Source organism: Aplidium turbinatum, chromosome 12 (assembly GCF_918807975.1).
Source record: "Aplidium turbinatum chromosome 12, kaAplTurb1.1, whole genome shotgun sequence".
In the NCBI taxonomy this organism is placed as follows: Eukaryota; Metazoa; Chordata; class Ascidiacea; order Aplousobranchia; family Polyclinidae; genus Aplidium; species Aplidium turbinatum.
Genome location: NC_137483.1, coordinates 17,541,197 through 17,563,608, shown reverse-complemented (window position 1 = coordinate 17,563,608; position 22,412 = coordinate 17,541,197). Strand labels below are relative to the sequence as shown.

Genomic DNA, 22,412 nt, shown 5'->3' with positions numbered 1-22,412 from the left:
ATTCTATTGTGTAAAAAGCAGTTAGAAACAAAGTTCTTCTCTAAATAACTTAAATTTTAGCAAAACGGAATTCAAACAAAATAATTTTGTATTCAAATCAAACAGTGCTTACAAATATTAGTCAAAAATATGTTTTCCTTTGCAAGAGTAAATATTTAATAAGTTGTCAAAGAATGTGACTCAAAGGCTTGCAGTTTGAACAGTGCTCCATCTACCGTCGTGGGATGTTTTGTTATATTTACTCGCTGGTAATTTTAGTTTGCATGAACAGCAGAGTGCGCATTTCGTAAAACTATAAAAAATGACTTTATTTATCAGAATAATTTATTCTGCATCAATTGGCTGTATAATAGCGTCAATGCAAGGCTTTCTTTAGTGGCGATTTTCTGATTCGTCTTCCTGGCTTTCGTATGGAAAAGATCGATTTAAATGGTTGGAGATTTTTTATAAACTCCGTTTATATTCTGTACATCTGTTATCTTTTAGATTGACGTTCGCTGGTTTATTGAAGCAGAGGAGCTTCACCAAACATACAAACAATAAGTTGCTGTAATATGTTCCGTCCATGACATTTTGAACATTCGCATTTAATTGAATATGGAATGTGCAGAAGTTTCGATGTTTGTTTCTAGCTTCACAACCGCATTTAAAACCTGGGATAATAAGTGTTGGATATAGTTTGAGTTTCAAACATGTTGATAAAAAACTGCTCCACATATTGTGCCAATTTATTACTACTGCGTTTGCTTTATGTGAATGTCTGCTGAGACAGTAGCTGGTCCAGGGGGAGGGGAGGGCGAACTTGATACGTAACGGCTTTGGAAATAGTTTTTTTCCTACAGTCCTAATGCAGTTTCAAAGATGTTTAGTCATGTGATTTTTAAAACTTACCACGTTTTTTCAAGAACCTTAATGGGTTGAAATAAGGAATGAAAACCGATGAAACAAAACAAAAAAATGGTCTACTTCAACTGCTGTTGTACATTCTTTATGTCATGCTTTTCATAAGTACCTCTGAACGTGACAGCCATCACAATCATCATGTTTGATTTGCCGTAAAAGATAACTTGATTTGGTAAAGTCGAAGTTTGGGTAGTAGCCAACCTACTAAGCAAAAATTGCCTTTTTCAGATATCGGTTTAACGTTGCTAGAAGTTTTGCTATAACGTGAAATGTAACAGGCTGATTTTGCTGGCTGGGTGCTCAATTCCTACCTTGTAGGTCCAGAAAACATGGGCAAGGTACATTGAATCAATGTTTAATTATGTTGTAATGCAGGCGTTGAATCTGAACGTGAAAAGGGGCTATTTGCGAGCTAGGAACACAGAGTTTATGAACTATGCTGATGTGCGATAATAGGCTAATTGGAGAAAATAATGAAGAAAATCTTTTAAACGTTATCTCAAACTTGAAGCAAACGCAGTGATACATAAACTTTGAACCTATTTTATTTATTCTCTTTTTCGTCTATTATTTGTTTCGTTTTTGACTAGAGTCTCTTTAGTTTTCCCACACACTTTCACTTTCCTTCAGTATTGTGAGTAATCACAACCCTGGGCAGACTAGCCAGTTTGCAAAATAGGTTCTTTTTACATTGATTCAACGTCTGCAGGTTGTGATTCAACGTGAAAAAGATTACTTTACTTGGTGGGTACCCATGTAATGACACAAAAGTGCTTGCAAGTTTGTTATGCTTGCAGACTGACCTTCTGGCCACCATCGGTGACGGACCTTCTGTTGTCACATCAGAGCCTTTATTGAGTTGTCTGACAGGAAAAAAACAGACTACTGTACGTCATACAATTTGCCGGTTTTGGTTCTTTTTTATTTTTGAAGTTATAGACCATTAGGCTGGCTAGTTTAAAGCTAATCATCATATATGGTTGATGCGTTCCCACGTTTGAAGTGCTTTGAGTTTTTAGATCGTAACGTTAAATGCCTCGGCTACTTTGCAAGTGTGTTGATGGCTGGCGAAGATTTTTCAAGTAGTATTATTTGATATATCCGTCACTTTACGTCGGCCGGATATCAAGTTAGGTGGAATCAAGGTTTCAACAAATGTTAGCAGCACATTTGTAATAGTTCTTCAATAACTTCCTTTGATTGTTTGAGCAATGATATTAGAATGTTGGTGTTCTTGATTCGAAAGCGTGTGAAATTTTTCAACAAAAATGCCAAATAGGCACTTTCCTTTATGGGAAGTGATTAGCATGGTCAGGATTTTAAACAATACAAAATGTCATGATGTTGGTGCTAGAAAATATTTTAACCACATGTCGCGAATCCTGCGAACGGCCATACACACGCTGAAATATCCACTTCTCTCCGAAAGTTATTTCCAAAATTAGACCTTCGGTAATACCTAAGTTGAGAAAGCAATTAGTCCCCAACCAGTGGTTATCGGACCTGCAATGGCTCAATGTTTCACTTAAATAAGCAGGTAAAGGTGTTCAGCATGGTTTTTGCTCTGCCCGCGCTTACTTGAAATCCGTGTCTTTCACAATGCCAGGATTAGACCACATTTGAATAAATGAAATTACAGCTTCAAACCCCAGTAATGACAAGGGTTTCTTTCCCAGTCGTGGCACCAGGCCAGCCAGCCTTGCACGAAGCTTGTAACTTTGCAATTGATTTATACCTTTTCATGATGAACCACACCCGATGAGAAAAATCTTGTAGCTGAAAATTGTTTTTTAGTTTCATATAATTTTGAAAGAATGCTTTGCAAGCTGCGGTCGACTCACGCAATCGAATGAACTTAGCTTTTCTGCTGACCTTATGCAGTAACGCTTCTAAAAAAATGGGAAAAAAATTCTAAGCGAAATAAGCAATGCAAAAGTAAAGCACAAGAATAAATATAGTATGGTAGACTTGCTTGCAGAATTCTTTGTATCATCATCATGATCATTAAGTCCCTACCTCTCGTCGAGGGTTGGAGGCAATGAAGCGCCAAGTTTTTCTGCTGTGAGATTTTTCTTTTGCAATTTTGTAATCAAGTCCTGACCAGTCTTTAGTATCATAAGTCCAAAATTCTTGGTGGTCTGCCCCTGTTTAGTTTTCTATTCATTTTTCCTTCGAGTAGTTGTCTTTGAATAGAATTATTGCGAAACATATGACCAAAATACTTCATTTTCTTGTTTTAATTGTTTGTAAAATTTCCATGTTGGTTTGTATTCTAGATAGTACACCTTCGTTTGTGATTTTATCCTTCCATGAAATTTTAAGCATTCTTCTATAAACCCACATTTCAAATGCCTCTAGTCGTTTTACCATTTGTGATGATAATGTCCATGTTTCTGCATTGTAAAGTAACGTAGTCCAGATATAGCATTTCATAATTTGTTTTCGGGTAATGTATTGATGATAATTTTGCGTGTTGTGAATGTCTTTTTCATTTTGACAAAGTTGTTTCTTTCTACTGTATTTCTATTCGTCTCAATATTTCTGTATCGCATCTGGCAATTTCAGTTATTGTGTGTCTCAGATAGGTAAAGTATTTGACTTGTTTGACCAGCATCGCACCAGTAGTAGCATTTAAACTTGGGGCATTTTCTTTTGTTATAATCATCATTTTCGTCTTTTTTGTGTTAATTTTCATGTTATGTTCTTTTACAATATTGTTTACTTTTTCTAAAAATTTTTTGGAAAGCTTCTGCTTTACCAATAGCACTGGATAATAAGCCACCTTCAGTCTGATTGTTTGAATATGGTGCGTTTTTCTTAGAAGTGTTTTGATTTGAGGCCTGAGGATCTCATTGGTACCGGGCCCAAAGTGTTCTCTCAACGGCCTTGGCTCTGCATGCTGCAGAAGCTATATTTATGTGTGGTGCGTAAGTGGTGACCTTTTAAATGTTCTGTGGTACGGTTGAGGGCAGAGCCACGCTAATTCCTACCTACGTTTGCTCAATATTACCGGTTTCTCTTGCACGTTTTTCAGACACTTCTGCCGCTCCTACAAAGGGTGAAACAGGCTGTTAAGGTTACTTTGATTATAGTGATTTCATTTCTTCTTTTGTGCTTCAATAAAATGCTAAAAGTTTTTCACAATTAGTAGCCTATTGACTTCAGATCAACTTTATTGTTATCTTGATTTAAAAAAAGTGTTTTCCTTGAATGCAGTATACTGCTACTTTGCATTGACTGCAATAACTCGAAATCATGGTACTTTTGGCAAAAAACTACTTTTTAACGATAATTGATTAAGGGATCAATTTCGCTGTAGTAGTAGCATCTTTAGCTTACTATAGGGAACGGGCTGAGCTAAATAACCCGCCCACCTACATGCACTGCAGGCTACTTACCAAGCATAAATGTGAGGCATTTCTTCATTTAACGTAGACCGTTGTTAATAATCGAGAGTTTTTGGGTTTATAATGACTTTAGATTTTGTGCTGTCACAAGAGACATGTTTTTTTATTGGCCTGCTACGCCGCTTCAAAAATGGCGGCTGCGCTTGACCAGTACGGATGTTTTCCTTGCAAGAAGATCAGTCGTGTTCGGGGACGTTTGACTAATCTTTCAGATTAACCAACTCTTGGTATAAAATTTACAACAAACAAAAAGTTACATTCGTTACAGGTACAAGTAAAAGATGATTGTTGGTGTTGAGGGAGAATAAAGCCCAGACCCTCTAGCTGTGACCATTTGAATAACACCACTTCAGACGTTACATCAGACTTTTCATTTCTACATCTTCCAAAGCATTGAACTTAATGTTTCTTCCCATTTGATTTAAAAATCGGACTATAGGTCCACTGTGAGAATGAGCATTTGCCTCACAAAATGTTTTGTTTTTTGCTGACTATCACAAAATATATCAAAAGTTTATTGATTTTTTATTCTATGCTTTTCTTTCCAAAAATATTGCATTTAGCCCCTCAAAATATTATATGAAGAGCGAGCTAATATTGTCGAGGTATGTGGTGGGCTTGATGTCAACTTGATCTGTATCGATGATCGCTTTTCTGTATCTTACACTCAAGTTTATGAACCTGAAATAATTGTAAACTCAAAACATTTAAAAATGTTCTCAACTATGAACAATATGGAAGTGATAGCATTAGTTAAAGTCATGAGTTCTTCTAACATCGGTTTTGCAAGCCTTCACCGATTGCAACATCAGTACATGACTTGTGCTGGAAATACGAAACTCGTGAGTTGTTGCATTTTTGTTTTCGCTCAACAATTCATTAGCGTAGTCTTAATGAAGATAGATATGCAACAAACAGTTTGGCAACGTTTACTCGTCACTGGACGTTTTTCCGAGGTACGGTTTACCTTTTGGTATTTGTTTTCTGAAAATTTTGACTGGTTTTGTGTCGCTAGCTATAATGCACTGATGAATGATGGTGTATGGTGATGAACTACCATGGTGAAGTGGCCTACTGGTGAACGGTGAACCGCCATGGTGTATAGTGAAGTACCACCATGATGAATGGTGGTGTAAACGTTCTGTGTAGAAACAACTGTTCTGTATTACAACGTTTTTTGCAGCTGCTCTAGCTTACTTCTTCCAGGCCTGGTCCCTAGGGATGCAATGTTTCAAACATTTTCAGCCTATAGTCAGAGATAGGCAAGATCACCAGTTTTGGTAATCTGAAAGATCAAAATCATCAACAATATGTGATCTTGAAGATCAGGATCACTTTCAAGATCACTTTTTTAAACTTGAAAAATTGAAGCTTTTGATCAATGATGTTGCTAACAAAAACCGATTTTTACTATAAGCAACCTGGTTAAAGGTAGTTGGTATTGCTAACTGTTGCTTTTTACTGCTCGATCATTGGCCTAAGAATTGTAATAAGTTAGTGACTGTTGCTGTTAACCTATCAATCATTGCCTTAATTTGCGTAGTATCGCAACGGTCACACGCAAGGCCGAGGGCAATTACAGTGCCGGTACTGAAAAAGTCACAAAATTTGCGATTAATTTTATGCTTTTTATTTAAAAAAAAAACAAGTTTGAACTGCACCATTTTTCACCAAATTTTTGTCTAGTTCATATTGGAAGCTTTATATCAATGTTCATTGCACCATTTACCGATCTGGCAACCTCGATACTGTTGTCTGCTACCAGTGTCAAATTCGTTCAAAAGTAAACCGCTTCAAACAAAAATACAAAAGCAAAAAAGATGCTTTTACATTTTATAGATTTCTTTATACTCAGACCTTAAACAATTATTAGTTTGGTTGATTTGTTGCAATAAACCAAATTTGGCTATACAGTAGAGTCCAGTTTTTTTTAGCACCGCCATTTTGAACTTTTAAAAAATCTAAAATTAGGTCAAGGAAGGCAAACAATTTTTTAGAATTCACAAAACAGAGTTGTGAACAAAGTTGAGTAATTTTTTATCATACGTTAACATAAAGTATATACCGAAGTTGACTTATTTATTATGACCAACTCAGAAAGCTTTTTAAATTTAAAAATGGTCAACATTGGCCAAATTATTGAAACTTCAAATCGACTTTTCTTGGACACATATCATATCAACAGTGGCTTAATGTTAGTAATTGCCACTTATTACTTTGTACAATACGAGTTCTAAAAAAATGCTTCTATCTTGTAAGTAAACTTTAACTAGTGATCTTAAATCAAGATCACCAAAATAAAAGTGATAATCAAGATCATTCCCATCTCTGCCAATAATTGTCTTGTTCTCATCTTGTCATTCTCTCGGTTCAATTTTTGTAAAAAACTCTCAAGCAGCCAATGACTAAAAGTAAGTCACAATGTACCTTTCACATATTAGGGGTGATGATGGATCTCCATTTGTGGGTGAAAAATTCTGTGGGTGTTCCTTCAAAATTCTCTTTGGTGCAGTTTATTACGGGCCTATGGAAATTGGGCGGATGTGAGTGAAGCAGACTCGCCTATTGAGCCTACGTGGGAACGTCGTGATTTGCGTCATTGATAGCAGCAACTTTCACCTTTGCTTTCGGTTGAAATACGATGACGTCAGCTTGATTTGCGGTTAAATTTGACGTCTTTCCCTCTTGTTTCCCACAGGCTACTTGTAGAAAACAGATTTTTACCGGATACCAGTATTCCCAATTTTTCCGAGCAAAAGGCGTGGTAGATTCGCCAAAGACACAAAAACGTCTGTGTCGTGTAACACAGCACAACGTACAAAAGAGTGTCGTCGGATGCTTTTATCCGGTTGATGAAAAAATGCCAAACCGTTCAGTGTTTTTATGCCTGTTCAAAACACGGAATTATTTATTTATTGTAACGTTGTGAAGAGACGTTGACGTTGTCATGACGTTGTCATGACGTTGTCTACGTTGTCAACGTAGACGTTAACGTTGTCAACACTAAAAGATCACAATTCGGAATCAGCAAAGTTTGCACAGAAGGCGAAGTAGAAGGAAAAAGAAAACGTGGCAGACAACCAAAACGATGGCAAGACAACATTCAATCATGGACCGGACTCAACTTGACGACACTGGGCGAGTTGCTCTAAATCGCCACTCTTGGAAGCAAATAACCCATGTTGATGCGCAATCTGCTGCAGGCGGAGATGACGACTGATGATGTCAAGAGAGAAATTGCAAATTTTAACTAATTTAAGTTTTAACTAAGTTTCGTTATTGATGACATCTTCTGTAACTAATTCCTTTGAATGACCAGAGGATATTTTAGAGTTGCACATTTTGATAAAGAAAACAGAATTCAGACATAAGTCACAGAAAACATGACATAAAAAATATTCTCAAAAATTAAATAAAAATTATAATTTTAAATTTGGTTACGCAAAAGTAGCAACAAACAACCAATCAGATGACACGTCTCAAGGCCGTAGGACCACATGGGGTTTCAATTTCTTAAATGTATGTTTTAGAATGGTAGTCGGTCATAGATTCGGTGCATGCCACACAATAAGATTATTCGGAACCAAAATATTCCCGAACTTTCAAAATATTTTGTTTCGACGGAAAACGTTCTGTTTTCATTTCGTTTTAATTTGTCAAAAAACAAATTTGTTTTGTTGTAAATTTGAAACGATGCTAATGTTGATTATATTGAGGCTTACACGCGTTTCAAACATAATAGACTAGTTTGAACTTATAGAAATGTTTTGTTTTGACACTAAGTTGGTTGTTTTCGTTTACAATAGTTTCATTTCAAGTTTCAATTCTTTGTAAAGAATTTTTTTCAATATAATTTGTTTCCAGGCGTTATTAACGAGATCTATCATAGTTTTCAATAAAAAAATACAATTAGCCTGATAGCCATGGTTTGAAGCCTCATAAGTTCATAAAGAATCATAATATTTGTAACATTACACTAGAGTCAAGCACTAAAGTTCCAGTCACAAACTTAAAAATTTCGGATTGAGCTTTTCCCTTGAAGGGCAGTCCTAGCCACACGTCATACGTCATGTTCACATTGTTGTTGGCGTGGACAACACGTGAAAAGGTCAATCTTTGCTATCACCGCTTGTTTTAAGCAATACCCTAGTGAAAAATGCCATTCGTCACATGTGCAAAATGTCACCTTTCAAAATGGCGAATAATTGGAACAAAAAAACCTTATTGCAGCTATTAATACGACCCAAAGGTGTTGAAGTACGGTAGTGGCGTATGGCTGAATTCAAAATTACATCGTTTGCCGCACAGCTCAAACAGTTAAAATGTTCATTTTTGCTTGCTTCTGTCTTTGCTTGAGAAATATTAAGTCTTGTTACAGAGGATTGTATTTCTTTATATTTTGTTTGTTAATTTCTTGCCGGTATTCTTTCTTGCTTTCTTTTCTGTTCCATGAAGGAATTGTGCGCAGTTAAACTAAATCAAAGGCATGTCATTAAAAGTGCCAGGGTGTTACTGCATTTGCAACACTGCAACTTGTTTTGTGAAAGCGTTTTAAACACGGTAGATAAGTTTAACCTGTCCTAGTATGCAAGGTTCTACTGGTTATGTTTCATTTAGAGTTGTTTGAAACGAACTTTTTTCATCGAAATGAAGTGAAATTCCTTAATACTAAATTCATCCTGAACAAAATCAATACAACCATGGAAATGCAACCAATTAGGTATTGATACGCAATATTTCTGATCTACTTTAATACTGAAGACATGCAAGCCTAAGTAATTCTCAAATCGTTTCATTTCAAATTTGCAACACAAAAAATTTTGCAATGAAACAAAATGTTTCCAAATATTTTTGTTTTAAACAGTGCTCATTTTTGAACAATGTTACATATGTACTCATGCATATGTACAACAATGACTTTGTTTTGTGCTGTTCTTAAAATATCTGTATGTTTGTTTGCATTTTCTTTCTGCTTTGTTCACCCGAAACGACCTGACACTTTTTTATTAAACATTGAGATTAGAAATAAGTTGGGCAAGGCGAAAAATAAATAAACTGGTTTTTGTTGAATTCATTTTTAAAACGATCTTGGTTCACGTACGTCGTCAATGCCTTATTGCGTTGTATTAATGTAAAAGAACAGATGTGAACCGAAAAAATGTATAATTTAAACATTGAAATACAAAATTGCTACGGTTGAAAACAGAAGCTTTTAATAGATGAACTCCTATAAATAACTTCCATGTGGACTGATGTGTATATACAACGTATATACATATTTTTATTGTGGTTTCCGCATGACAAACTGGAGCACTAATATTGTGACCTTTGCACCTTCATAAAAATTGTAAATTCTTTGCCGCTATAAAAAGCGAGTTACAGCAGAGCAGACCCAGCTACCCATAGATTAGTTCTGCAGACGTTAAATTAATGTAAAACAGATCAATTTCTGCAGCTGAGTGTGTGTGTCAACCAGTTTCCAGATTTTTTATTTTCTCTATTTTGTGTCAACTTGTTCCAAGATTTTCGTTTCGACTAATGCTTTGGTTGTTGCGGTACGCTTTGTATAAATAACATCCATATGTTGACACGTACCAGTTATTCGACGTGGGTGAATTCGAATTTAACTAAAGCAGCATCCAGTGACAAAAGGGTTTATTAAATTTTTCACCAAAATCTGATTTTATTTTCTTATAATGTTATAATGGTACAATCTTATAATGGTAAAGACTTATAAATGAAAATGACGTTTTGATATTTTTATTACATTGAGTTGTTTTCACAACCCTTCTTCCATTTGTCTATTTGAACTTTAATACCTAGCCTAATCTAATTCACGTTCCATGGCTAACTTAAATATCGTCATAAGTTGCACTCAAAAACTTTCAAAACTATGACGTCGTTTTTCTGTTGCGCTTTTCTCAAGTTTTTCCTGCTGTGTAGTCGAATGTGAAAAAAGCTTAATTGATTGTTTGATTGTTACAAACAGTTTAATTGATTGTTTGATTGTTACAAACAGTTTAATTGATTGTTTGATTGTTACAAACAGTTTAATTGATTGTGTAAATATTTATCCTCGGACTGCAAAAGCTTCTTTGAGAGCTTAATCCTGACAGTTTTGCATATTTGTAGATGTAGAGGCTTTGAACCATTGACGAAGGCGCGGACACAGAGTGTTTGACAAAGCAAAGTTTCCATAGTTGTTGAAGTAAATCTTTATCCTCGGGCTGAAAAAGCTTCTTTGAGAGCTTAATCCTGACAGTTTTGCATATTTGTAGATGTAGAGGCTTTGAACCATTGACGAAGGCGCGGACACAGAGTGTTTGACAAAGTAAAGTTTCCATAGTTGTTAAAGTAAATCTTTATCCTCGGGCTGAAAAAGCTTCTTTGAGAGCTTAATCCTGACAGTTTTGCCTATTTGTAGATGTAGAGGCTTTGAACCATTGACGAAGGCGCGGACACAGAGTGTTTGACAAAGCAAAGTTTCCATAGTTGTTGAAGTAAATCTTTATCCTCGGGCTGAAAAAGCTTCTTTGAGAGCTTAATCCTGACAGTTTTGCCTATTTGTAGATGTAGAGGCTTTGAACCATTGACGAAGGCGCGGACACAGAGTGTTTGACAAAGTAAAGTTTCCATAGTTGTTGAAGTGTTGTTGTCTGTGAATTATTCCATCCACTAAGCGCCGCTGAAAGGAGAGCTGTCTTTGAAAATGCGTTGGTCAAGCGCCAGTGGCGTAGCTAGGGGGCGGGGGTTCGGACCGCCCCGGGCGGCATGTCTGGGGGGCGGCACTTTCAGACAGGACGTTTTGTTTTTTTTGTTGATAATGCAAAAGTACACGGAAAATAAAAGCAAACAGAATGGCAACGTTCAAAACTATAACGTAGCCAAGGGGGAGGAGGAGTTTGGGGGTTACAACCCCCCTTTGGCACGCATGTGACGTCACGATATTGAGAATGATGCTTTCAGTCTCTATGTCTCTAAAACAAAGTTTGCCTTATTTTAAACGAAACTCCATTAAAAGAGCGAGTTTTGCCAATACCAAACATTCAAATATCTCAGCCAGGAATTAGCAACAAGAAAACATAGAGACTTAGCTTTATTAAGTTACCGAAAAATTCCCAAGAAAACATGATCTTATCCTTTTGCTATGCCACCGGACAGCACCATTTTACAGGAATATTTATAGGCCTACTAGGGGATTTATACCCACATTTTTGTTGAAAATGCTCTCAGAATGCACCAAATCCAAAGTAATTTTTCAAAATCTTCTGGGGGAGGCCCCCCAGACCCCCCGCCGCTGAGTGTCGTCTTTGGCGAGGACGCCGTCGGGCTTCGCCCGCCGGCCCTTAAAACCCCCCCTTTCAAAATTACTGGCTACGCTATTGGTTCAAAACATACAATAATTCCACTTTAAGTCAATTAAAAAAATTTCATTTTTGCATGCTTTTTCTTGAAGGGGCGGCAAAATCTGAATCCGCCCCGGGCGGCACATTCCCTAGCTACGCCACTGTCAAGCGCACACCTCGAGAAACGAACCACCGCCGCTTGATCTTGTAATTCCTTTGTTCGTAAAGTCAGGCGCTTAAACCACTGAACTATCGGGGCGGAGTTGGGTATAACAGTAATCATGTATGAGCAGCTCACCAGGTTTATGCTTTGGGCACACTTATCCAAGTTTCAACAAATGCCTTACCGTACTTAATTTTTTTTTTTCAGTGACCTTTGATATTGACGATTATTTGGAGCGAAGCTCTGCAACGCTATCTGGCGACAAACAACCGGCAGTTTCAATCACAATTTTGAAATCAGAAGAAACCAGTGCGTCCAAGTAAGTCTTGTGGTTCTCACTACATCTTTGTATTATCACGCTAACGTTGATTCAAAACAATTGATCAACTTTATTTCAGCTATCAAATCAGTCCTTTTTTACATTGCATCAACGTCTATGTCGATTCAGTGTAAAAAAAAGAACTGGTGGGATGGCTGGAATCCTTCGCAGAATAATTGCGGTGCTATTGCTTGCAATTTTTTCCTCATGTGTTTTCAGGCTAGGACGGGTCGATGCTCAGACTTCTTCTCAAACTGAAAAGAATAAACTTCCACAGAAAACAAGACATTACTCCATTGTTGGTGAGTTAAACCAAACAAGGACGATATCCTTAGCCATCACGTGACATGCCATTTTGAGACTGATGAAAACTGAGCTTAGTGTACCTGGGTGGGAAAATTGGCATCTTTTACATTAATTTAACGTGTGTGGACGTGGAAAAGAGATTTTTCAAAGTGGAAACGTCTAGCGTTGGATTAAAGAGAAGTCCTTGTAAAATTAACACGTATAAACCTGACATTGTAAAATTCATGCAAATTAACTGAGTAGCAATATGGTAAAGCTTTGGTCAAGAAAAGGAGAGAGAACTTTTGCTCACAAAATTACCTCATTGTGACATTTTAATATGCCACTGACCTTATAGCCACTTTCACCCACGCACGCTCTCATGACTATCATTTTCTCCTTCCCATGACGTAGTGACGTCCGCAACGTGCGTGTTCACGTTCTATATTTCGTCTTTAAAATATGCGTAAGTTAAGGTTCACAACACCAGCAAGAAAAGTAGTAGCCTAGCCTACTTTTGCGATGGCATGAGTATTCTTGTTGCGTGAGATATCAGATTGTAAAACTAAGCATGGAATGTCAAAGGTGTACTTGTCATTGGATTGCTTATATAACGAGGTCTGGCCAATCCTTTTTTCTTGCTTATTATAGCTCAAAATGTCATGTAATGTTGTGAAATTGCCATCATGTCATTCAAATTCAATGGAGCAAGGCTATATGCTACTCCTTGGCTATCAAATCATGCTGAAATTATGTCATTAAACCGTGCGTTGAATTTTCGAAGTTCAGGTCTCTGAGACCGAAGTGGGCGCGGCATAAGCAGCCATTGTGACTGATCCTCCAATCGTGCAGTTGTTAGAGTCTGTCTTTGATAAGCAAAAATTCAAGTTACGCTTTCACTCATGCTGCTAAGCTCGGTGAGATTACAAAAAAGAAGATATCTAAAACCATCGCTTGATATAACATGTCACCAAACGGTAATCTGATGTAAAAGTTACAATATATCGGCTAAAGAAGGGCTAGAATTTTACTTTCAATCTGCCCAACAACTCCAGGAAATCAAAACTCGAAGTTGCTGACAGTTTTCCCAAAAATAAAAAACAATCGAATCCTTTCCAAAATTCCTAGATGTTACCGGCAGAAGGTGCGATTTTGCTTATCAGTTTCATTGTTTGCAAGAAATTTTACTGAAAAATTCTGATAAATTTACAATATATCTTGCGCATAGCGGACGCATATGAAACTTAACAGTTGTGGCCTATGTATCAGTTATTTAGCATTGTTCTGAAACAGGCTAAAAGTATAAATTCTGCAACTTGTTGTTTGCAAGCTTGCAACAAAAAACAAACGAACTCCTATGCAAATACTGTAAAGCAAAGATACTGAAGCGAATGATAAACCGGTTTGCATGCTACAGACTCTGCCCAGTCTGGCCCCGGCCCAGACTTGGAGCGAGTTCTTTTCAACACAAGCGGCAGAAGCCCTCTTGTGGCGCATCATCTCTACATGAAGAACTTACGATGCAAAGATGACTTCGGAAAAACAATGAAAAGAACGGAGATATTGCAAGAACCATATCCTTTAAAAAGTTTAAACTTAACCTAAAATTGTTATGAATTACCTTGCTATATTTTTGTTTTAATGATGCTGGAGATAGCTTACTTTTCATAAAGTGAAAATTGTCGATTAACTATTCCAAAACTTTTTATAGGAAACCGGCGTTTAAACACCCACACAATTTTTGCCTAACCTTCAATAGAAGCCTACAGCAGATTTTTCTATATCCTTCAACATCATGGAGTTTTATTTTTTAACGTGCAGCTTATTCGGGAAAGTTCTACATTCGTAGGCCCAGATCTGGCCAGCTGCACGCATAGCAAATTGCACATCGGATCTCCACTTCTCACGATCTAAACTCAGCCTAAATTTGGAAACTTTTCACGAAGTCAAGCAATCGCTTCGAATTGCTATTGGCTTCAAATTATTTCAAGTTGTGTTGGCTTGCTATGATTGATAGATGACTTGCTGTCACAAGATTCGTCACCTGCACTTACAATGTCTCACGTGAGAGAAGTGTTGGTTACAAAATAAAGAGCATTTCTTTTAACAGTTTATTGCGATCACATGCTTGCATCCTTATTGCGGGATAAACTGTTATCCCGACCACTGTAATAACGTAGTGTGCACTTCTTTACAGTAACTAGGCCAGCTTGGTATTTTCGTGGGAGAATTTACAATAGTTTAAGTGGTGGGGTGCCTAGTTCTAACAAGGGGAAGTTCCGTGTTTAAACCGCTATTGAAAGACAGACAGCTGACCAGGCGATCGCCCACACAAGTCTCTGATCTAAAATTTATAGTTTTCACCCATAATTTGCCTGAAAAGCCAAATGTTAATAAAGGTAACCTACCGTGTTGTTGTTTTCAAGCACCATAGCACATATTCATTAAACTTACTAATAATAGGTTACTATATAGCGTTATTTTCTTAACACCTTGATCTCAACGCCTCCATCAATGACTTTCAAAGAAATAATCAACCAATCCAAAAAAAACGTCAAGAAAGTGCATGACCAGTGGTTGAGGTAAGATGCTGTTGTTTAGATGTAGCCTAGTTAATTAATCTTTCCGGACAAAGATGTAGAGTAGGCCTAAGGTAGAAGGGGTGAACTGGCCATATTTTTAGAATAACATGTCTAAAAGTACACACATATAAATCAATCTGAAATTTTCCACATATATATTAAAAATACATTTGCTTATTAAACTATGTGATAACTTTGAAAGTTTTCCCTTTTTTTGAAGTTTCTGGAGTCCTGATGCGATAATGATTTTGTGTGTGTTAGATTAGTTTTCTTTTGTGGTCTTTCAAAAGCAGATCGAGTAAGACAGTGTTTGTTTGTGTGAATGATCGAAAAAATGAATCACCTTTTTTGAAACTGGTTGAAGGTGAGGTTTGATCATTGGACGAAAAAAGATCCAGATTTAGAAAATTCTCCGTCCGTGCCCAACTTGCTTATTCAAAGAATAAAGACTGCAACGAGCAAAAGAATTCAGGATGAGTCCGTTTTTGTTTCATCTCTTCGCAAACTAGAATGAACAATTCAGAAAAATCGCTTCTTGTCAGGGAAGAACTGGAACTAGTGTGAAGAAACTCAGCAACAGAATTCGACCAGGTAGATTTTAAAGATTTATTGAAATGGGTGTCCAAAGGCTGCTGGCGGTATGAATTATGTGATGGCAAGCAAACTAATTCTTTAGCCTACTATAAAAATGGTCTTATTTGTCAACTGAGAAATGTGAGCATCCAAAACCAGAATGCACTTTTTTCTTGGAATTTTGATTCGGTATTTCAGAAAATGGAGTAAAAAATTCATTTGCTTCGTCATCTCTTCTACTATTACATCAGAAGATTTCTTTCCTTTCAGTGTCTCAAAAGGTGGAAAACATTCTCCAAAAGCACTGATTGTAGGAATAATCATTGTTAGCATCCGTCTTTCTCCAACTTCAATTGACTGGACTAGAGTAACTCGACTAGAGTTATTCGAAGTGAAAACGGTTGACCCACCTTGCGCATGAAACGTCTGGCATACGCATTCGATTCAGGGGGGCAGAGGGTGCAGTCGCCCAAGGCCCCCCTTTTGAAGGGCCCCCTGACGTGAAAAAATGTGATTTTGTGTTGTTATTATTATTTTCTCTCAGCCTTTGAAATTTCTGCAAAATGCCTCCTTTTTCTTTCAAGGTTAATTTTTAGTCACAAGGTGGCGACTGAACTTGGCGTAAAGACATTAGCAACGGTTTGGGTGACTTTCAAGTTACCTTGCCCCGGGCCCCCCATCAGTTAAACTCGCCCCTGATTTGATTAACTAATGTCTTGCGTGGAAGTCCAACATTCTTGCTGCTGAACTTGGTGGTTGATCACCTGACCTGACAACTGATATTGCACCATCAACATTTTTCCTTATCTAATGTCTACGCTTGTTTCTGTACGTTCATGGCATATCTAAATACAGACAAATAATTTTAGTTGCCTATATTTTTGTTTCATTTTATTATTTTATTCATTTTATCTTTCATATTATCGCTCACAGGCGAGCAGTGGAATAAGACTGCGTAATGGGTGAATTGGCCATTTAAAAAAAAGTCACGTAAATACCAAAGATAATAAATTAATAACTCAATAATTTTACATTAATTTGTGAGCGCATCTTTAAATTACAAAAACTTTTTAATTTTTACTTTTTGTTAGCCAATTCACCACATCACTTTTTTAGTTTCTAAAACCAAATTTTCACAACCCGTCTTGTAATTCAAAAGTCAACAAAGTTTTTTTTTAGAGCTCTTGCTTGCACGAAATGCCTAAAATTATAACTTTTTACCTTTAACTTTGTCAATAAAGTTTAATAAGACTCTAAACACAATACGACATGAGCGTTACGAAAAAATGTAGTTGACATAATACGTAGTATTCAAATAAGTGAAAACTCACATCATTGCTGAAATTAATCTAAATAAAAACCTTAATAAAGTTTATGACACAAAAATGGCCTAATTAATCACCCCTTTCTATTCGATATCGTGCTATTTTTTTTAGGGAATATGCATTTGGAGTTGTCAATCAAATCGTATTCGCACTTACCATGAAAAAATAACGCGACGTGCCGTGAATGACTTATCACATGAAGTCAAATGTGACGGTTTTTGCCAATGCCCCGAAAGCTCAATCAGTGTTCAACTTTGGACTATGGCACACCAAAAATTTTTCGAATCTACTATTAATGTTTTTTTTTTTTGGCAAATATTGTTTTTCACTAACTTTGTGAGTATGATTGTGTAGAAGGGAGCGTTCTTCCAAGCTATCAGCACAAGGCTGAATATTCAAATCTTTCAGCGATTGTGTGGGGTTGCTATGTTTTGTGACTAGCTTTCTGCGTATTATTGCTCGACTTGTTGCAAAAAAGACATAGCCTACAGGTGATTGTGATGTAGAGACCCTGTCCACGTGTGTCTTTGTTGTAAGCAATTGTTGCTACCTACTATCGAGTAGCTGATTTAAAACCTTTTTGGAGACACTGCCTTTTTAGGATAGCCTACTGCCGAAATATAAACCCGTAGTCTATTGCAGTGCTCCGCAACCGGTGTGCCGCGGCACACCGGTGTGCCGCGAGGCGATGCTAGGTGTGCCGCGGGATAACTATCATCAGAACATACTTTTTGAAAAGAAAGGAGTTTTGTGTTTTAAAAATTCGCGCTTTACCACTGCAAGACAACTCAAACTCCAGCTAGACTTCCCACTGTGTATTTATGATGTTTTTATGACTCACAATTAAAGTTTTCGCAATGGGAAGGCTGCCTTAGTTCTGAAAAAGGCTGGTTAACGTGGTTAGTGTGTTTTTAGAAGTCAGGCTAGGTCATTTCGAATTGTCAGTCAGCAGTGTTCAATAAAAATTTTCGTATTTGTTTCCTTGTATTTACAATTAAAGTTTTCGCAATGGGAAGGCAGCCCTAGTTTTAAAAAAAGGCTAGTTAACGTGGTTAGTCTGTTTTTAGAAGTCAGGATAGGTCATTTCGAATTGTCAGTCAGCAGTGTTTAATAAAAATTTTCGTATTTGTTTCCTTGTATTTTTCTAGCTTCGCTTTATTGTGAGCTAATAAGCTAATTCATTTGCAGTCCTTAAGAAAATCCTTGAAAACTAAAATTAACTAAAAATCTAATGGATAAGTTCTTGAAAAGATCAATAGAACCAGATAGCATACCTAGTACAAGCCATGTTGCAAAAAGACCGAAGGTTTTAAAGAGGAAATACAAAGCAGATTACCTTCGGTTTGGATTTACTTGGTGTAGTAACGAAGAAGCTCCGAAACCACAATGTGTAATTTGTGGAGAGCAACTTGCAAATCAAGCAATGGTTCCAAGTAAACTTATCCGCCACTTACAAACAAAACATGTCAATTATGCCAACAAGGATAAGAAATTCTTTCAGCGGATTTTAAGTCAAAATAGAAAGCAAAAACACTTTATGAAATCGTCTTTCACAATTTCGGAAAAAGCATTAGAAGCTAGTTATCACGTAGCAAAACTGATTGCACAACAGAAAAAACCGCATAGTATTGGGGAAAAACTCTTAAAACCAGCATGCCTAGAAATTGTTCGATTGATACTTGGACCAAAGGAAGTTGAAGAGGTACGGAAAGTGTCATTGTCTGCAGAAACTATTAAAAGACGAATTGATGATATGTCTGGTGATATACTTGAAACTCTAATTAATAAACTAAAAACGTCTGGGAAGTTTTCTCTTCAGATTGATGAAACAACAGATATTAACAAAAAAGCACAGCTGTTAAGTGTAGTACGTTTTGTCAATGGCGGCTCCATAACAAACGAGTATTTATTTTGCAAAGAACTTCCAGAACGAACGACTGGCCAGGAAATTTTTAGAGTGACCAACGAGTTTTTCATAGCCCATGGTATCCATTGGAATAACTGCATCAATGTTTGCACAGATGGTGCATCAGCAATGGTGGGCGAAGGAAGAGGTTTTGCTGCATGGGTAAAACGTCAAAATCCAGCCATTCAACTTACGCATTGCTGCTTACACAGGGAAGCCTTGATGATCAAACATTTGCCAACGGAGCTGACAGAAACAATGAACGACTGTATCCAAATTGTTAACTTTATTAAAGCAAGAGCTTTGAATTCAAGAATTTTTTCATTGCTATGCGAAGAAATGGGATCAGAACATCAATCACTGCTATTTTACACTTCTGTGCGTTGGCTTTCCCGGGGAAAAGTTCTCGCAAGACTTTTCGAACTACGGGATGAAATAAGTCAATTCTTATTAAATCAGAACAACCATGATTTGTATAAACATCTTGAAGATGATCATTGGATTGCCAAACTTGCATACATGGCCGACATATTTGAACACTTAAATGAACTCAATATCAAAATGCAAGGCAAAGGTGAAAACATACTGACATGTTCTGACAAGATAAGAGGATTTAAAGAGAAAATAGTACTCTGGAAAAACGAGTTAAAAAGGGGATCACTGAAAATGTTTCCCAGAAGCAACCTAAATAGTATTGATAAAGAATTGGTGTTTGATTTGGCCAAAGAGCACTTAACTTTGTTGCATGAGAAATATGACCATTACTTTTTCACAATTAACACGGAACAATACGATTGGATCCGAAATCCTTTTGCGGCTAATGCTGAAATATCAACGCAAGACTTGACTTTGCCTGTTAGAGAAAACTTTCTTGAACTACGAAATAATAGAACTTTGAGATTAAAATTCAGCGATGTTCCACTTGATGAGTTTTGGATTTCAATTGAAGAAGAATATAAGCAAATTTCGCAGGCTGCTATTAAAATTCTGCTCCAGTTTTGCACCACTTATTTATGTGAACAAAGTTTTTCTACTTTGGTATTGATCAAAAACGATAAAAGATCCTGCTTAAAAGAAATTGATGGTGAACTTCGAGTTGCTCTTTCAAATATTGAGCCGAACATACAGCGACTGTGCTCATTGAAACAAGCGCAAATATCTCATTAATAAATTAAGCTATAGTTTTTTTTACATTTTGAGTATTTGTCGGCCAAATTGTGCCGCAGAACTTTAAAGAGTTTTTAAGTGTGCCGTGAGTAAATAAAGGTTGCGGAGCACTGGTCTATTGCTTGGGCTAATTCGTGATTTTTTGTCCAAACTAATTTTTTTCTCCTGTTTTTTATTCAAAGTCTGATTTATCGAATGTGAAGGTTGTGCAAAAACTTTTTGTTACGCAGTAAAATGGTGGGAGCAGTCTGATGATAAAGCGATTTAGGCTACACCATTAATTGTCGGCAATTTCCTGTAGCTTTGTAGTTCCTCACAGCAGTGCGATATGGCCGCAACACCAATGTCATGAGACTTTTGCTGCACACCAGCGATCGTACACAGTTTAGGTAACTCTGGGTTAAGCTCTCGACTTTGTGAACGAATAAACGATAAGACTAAAGTCTAATTTTCGCCCCCCCTTAGCTCAGTGGTTACGCTGCATAGCCGAGTGGTAAGAGCGCCGGTCCGACACTGCTTAAGAGCATGTGGCTGTGTCTTTGGCAGGACACTTAAAGACATGCCTGAAGGTGGACACGAAGATTGGCTTCCTTGCCTTCCTGTCTACTTAATCTAAATCTTCAACCACCAGGTGTAAGCCTGGATACAACAAACAAAAAGTGGTTTCGCGCCCAACTCAGGATCACTCCCCGTCAACAACACTTCACTCCGTCAATTTCGGTAACCGACCCTGCGTCAAAAGCCTCTACAAGTAGGCTATGTGAAACTACTTTGTCAGTCCGAGGATAAAGATTCAAAACCAAACGGCAAGCAGCATCAAACAACGCTGGTTTAGCTATCGTGTGCGCTTGAGCAACGGATTTCCAGGACCGCCCTTCATTCAGCGACGTCTAGTGAATGAAACACTTCATCAACGTTCAGCGACGTATGGTGACAGGTGACAAAAACACTTCATCAACATAAACTTCACTCTGTCCACTCGATGATAAGGCCTATGTCAGTAGTTTAAAACCTCTGCAAGCATACGAAACTGCCGGATTAAGTGCCCAAATATGTTTTCTCTGTGGAATTCTTTATCCTCGCACTATCACAAGTCAGTCATACATATTTTGTCGAGGATGGGGAAGCTATTTTAGACCTTGCAGTGTTAAGTTCGCATCCTTGTGAAGTGTTTCCGACCATTCTCTGAAGGTAGATAGATGCATTTTTTTGCTTGTATTTAATAATGATGATGTCAATCGCACAATTGATATTCAATTGAAATGATGGAAGCTATCCTATCAGTGCATTTGATCAGTAACTTGTAATTGACATGCCAGCTGGCAAAATCTGTCATTTTTTACAATGTAAACAGAACGAATTTTGCTAATGAAATGAATTGAACGCAGATCGGAATTGGAAACGCATGAACACATACAGAAACTACACAGACAACACAAGTTAGCTCTGATGAAAATGCCCTCGGTGGAACCAACAAGAATGGATCCGATGGAGCTCAAAATAATAAGCCAGAAACTAATTGATGAAGCCGTGAGATTACTACACCTAAAATAAATAAACAATACACAACTGACAAAAAGCTGTCCTTATATCAAGATATTAAACTGATTAAAGGATAACTTTTGTCAGCTCGGTCGTTATTTCAGGTTTGATTGCATAATTTGGTTTATTTGGATTGAGGTAACGTCGATATCGCACTTTAAGAAAAAATACATTTTTACTGGAAGAATATTACAAGTACAAAGGTTACCTTAATATTTGTAGCTTATAAAAGCTGAATTATTTTGCTGTCTATTGAAAATTATATGAGACGATAAAAAACATTCTCGAAACGCTCAAAAGTGATATCAGTCCCGCTTTTGATTTGCATTTTTTGTTTCTTCATAGAAAGAAAAGGGACTCGTGTACCGCTTTGAGAGAGACAACGATCCGAACATGACCACGGCGCCCGTGTCCCAGGACGACGAGCAGAAAGAAAACTGAATCCACTACCGAGCTACATAATTACTGTATTGCTCTTGCTCAGTGGCGCCGCCAGACCTTAAACATTGGGGGGGCAAAATATTGACAGTGCAAGACAGTAGCATAGTTAAAAATTTTGAAAGGGGAGGTGTTGACAGCCGGCGGGCGAAGCCCGATGGCGTGTTCGCCGAAGGCGACACTTAGCGGCGGGGGGTCTGGGGGGCCTCCCCCAGAAAATTTTGAAAAATTACTTTCAGTTTGGTGCATTCTGAGAGCATTTTCAACAAAATTGTGGGTATGAATATTTCTGTAAAATGGTGCTGTCCGGTGGCATAGCAAAAGGATAAGATCATGTTTTCTTCGGCATTTTTCGGAAATAAAGCTAAGTCTCTGTTTTCTTGTTGCTAATTCCAGACTGAGATATTTGAATGTTTGGTATTGGCAAAACTCGCTCTTTTAATGCAGTTTCGTTTA

At 37.2% G+C, this 22,412-nt stretch overlaps 1 protein-coding gene across 2 annotated transcripts in view; it reads left to right on the top strand.

Moving 5' to 3' along the window:
- LOC145780732 (protein FAM227B-like) overlaps positions 1-21,986 on the top strand; it is a 79,756-nt gene extending 57,770 nt beyond the window's left edge. The window contains exons 10-15 of one of the 2 annotated variants that reach the window (XR_014290669.1): positions 12,027-12,138; positions 12,358-12,440; positions 13,841-13,997; positions 14,928-15,005; positions 15,370-15,596; positions 21,365-21,460. Coding sequence is in view for 1 of the 2 variants with exons in the window: in XM_082592355.1 (XP_082448481.1) it covers positions 12,027-12,138; positions 12,358-12,440; positions 13,841-13,997; positions 14,928-15,005; positions 21,365-21,506; positions 21,864-21,959 (668 nt within the window). In the remaining variant the exon portion in view is untranslated. Of the gene's footprint in view, positions 1-12,026; positions 12,139-12,357; positions 12,441-13,840; positions 13,998-14,927; positions 15,006-15,369; positions 15,597-21,364; positions 21,507-21,863 lie in introns of those variants that run through there. The other variant, XM_082592355.1, reaches the window with a different exon arrangement.
- Positions 21,987-22,412: the final 426 nt, after the last annotated feature.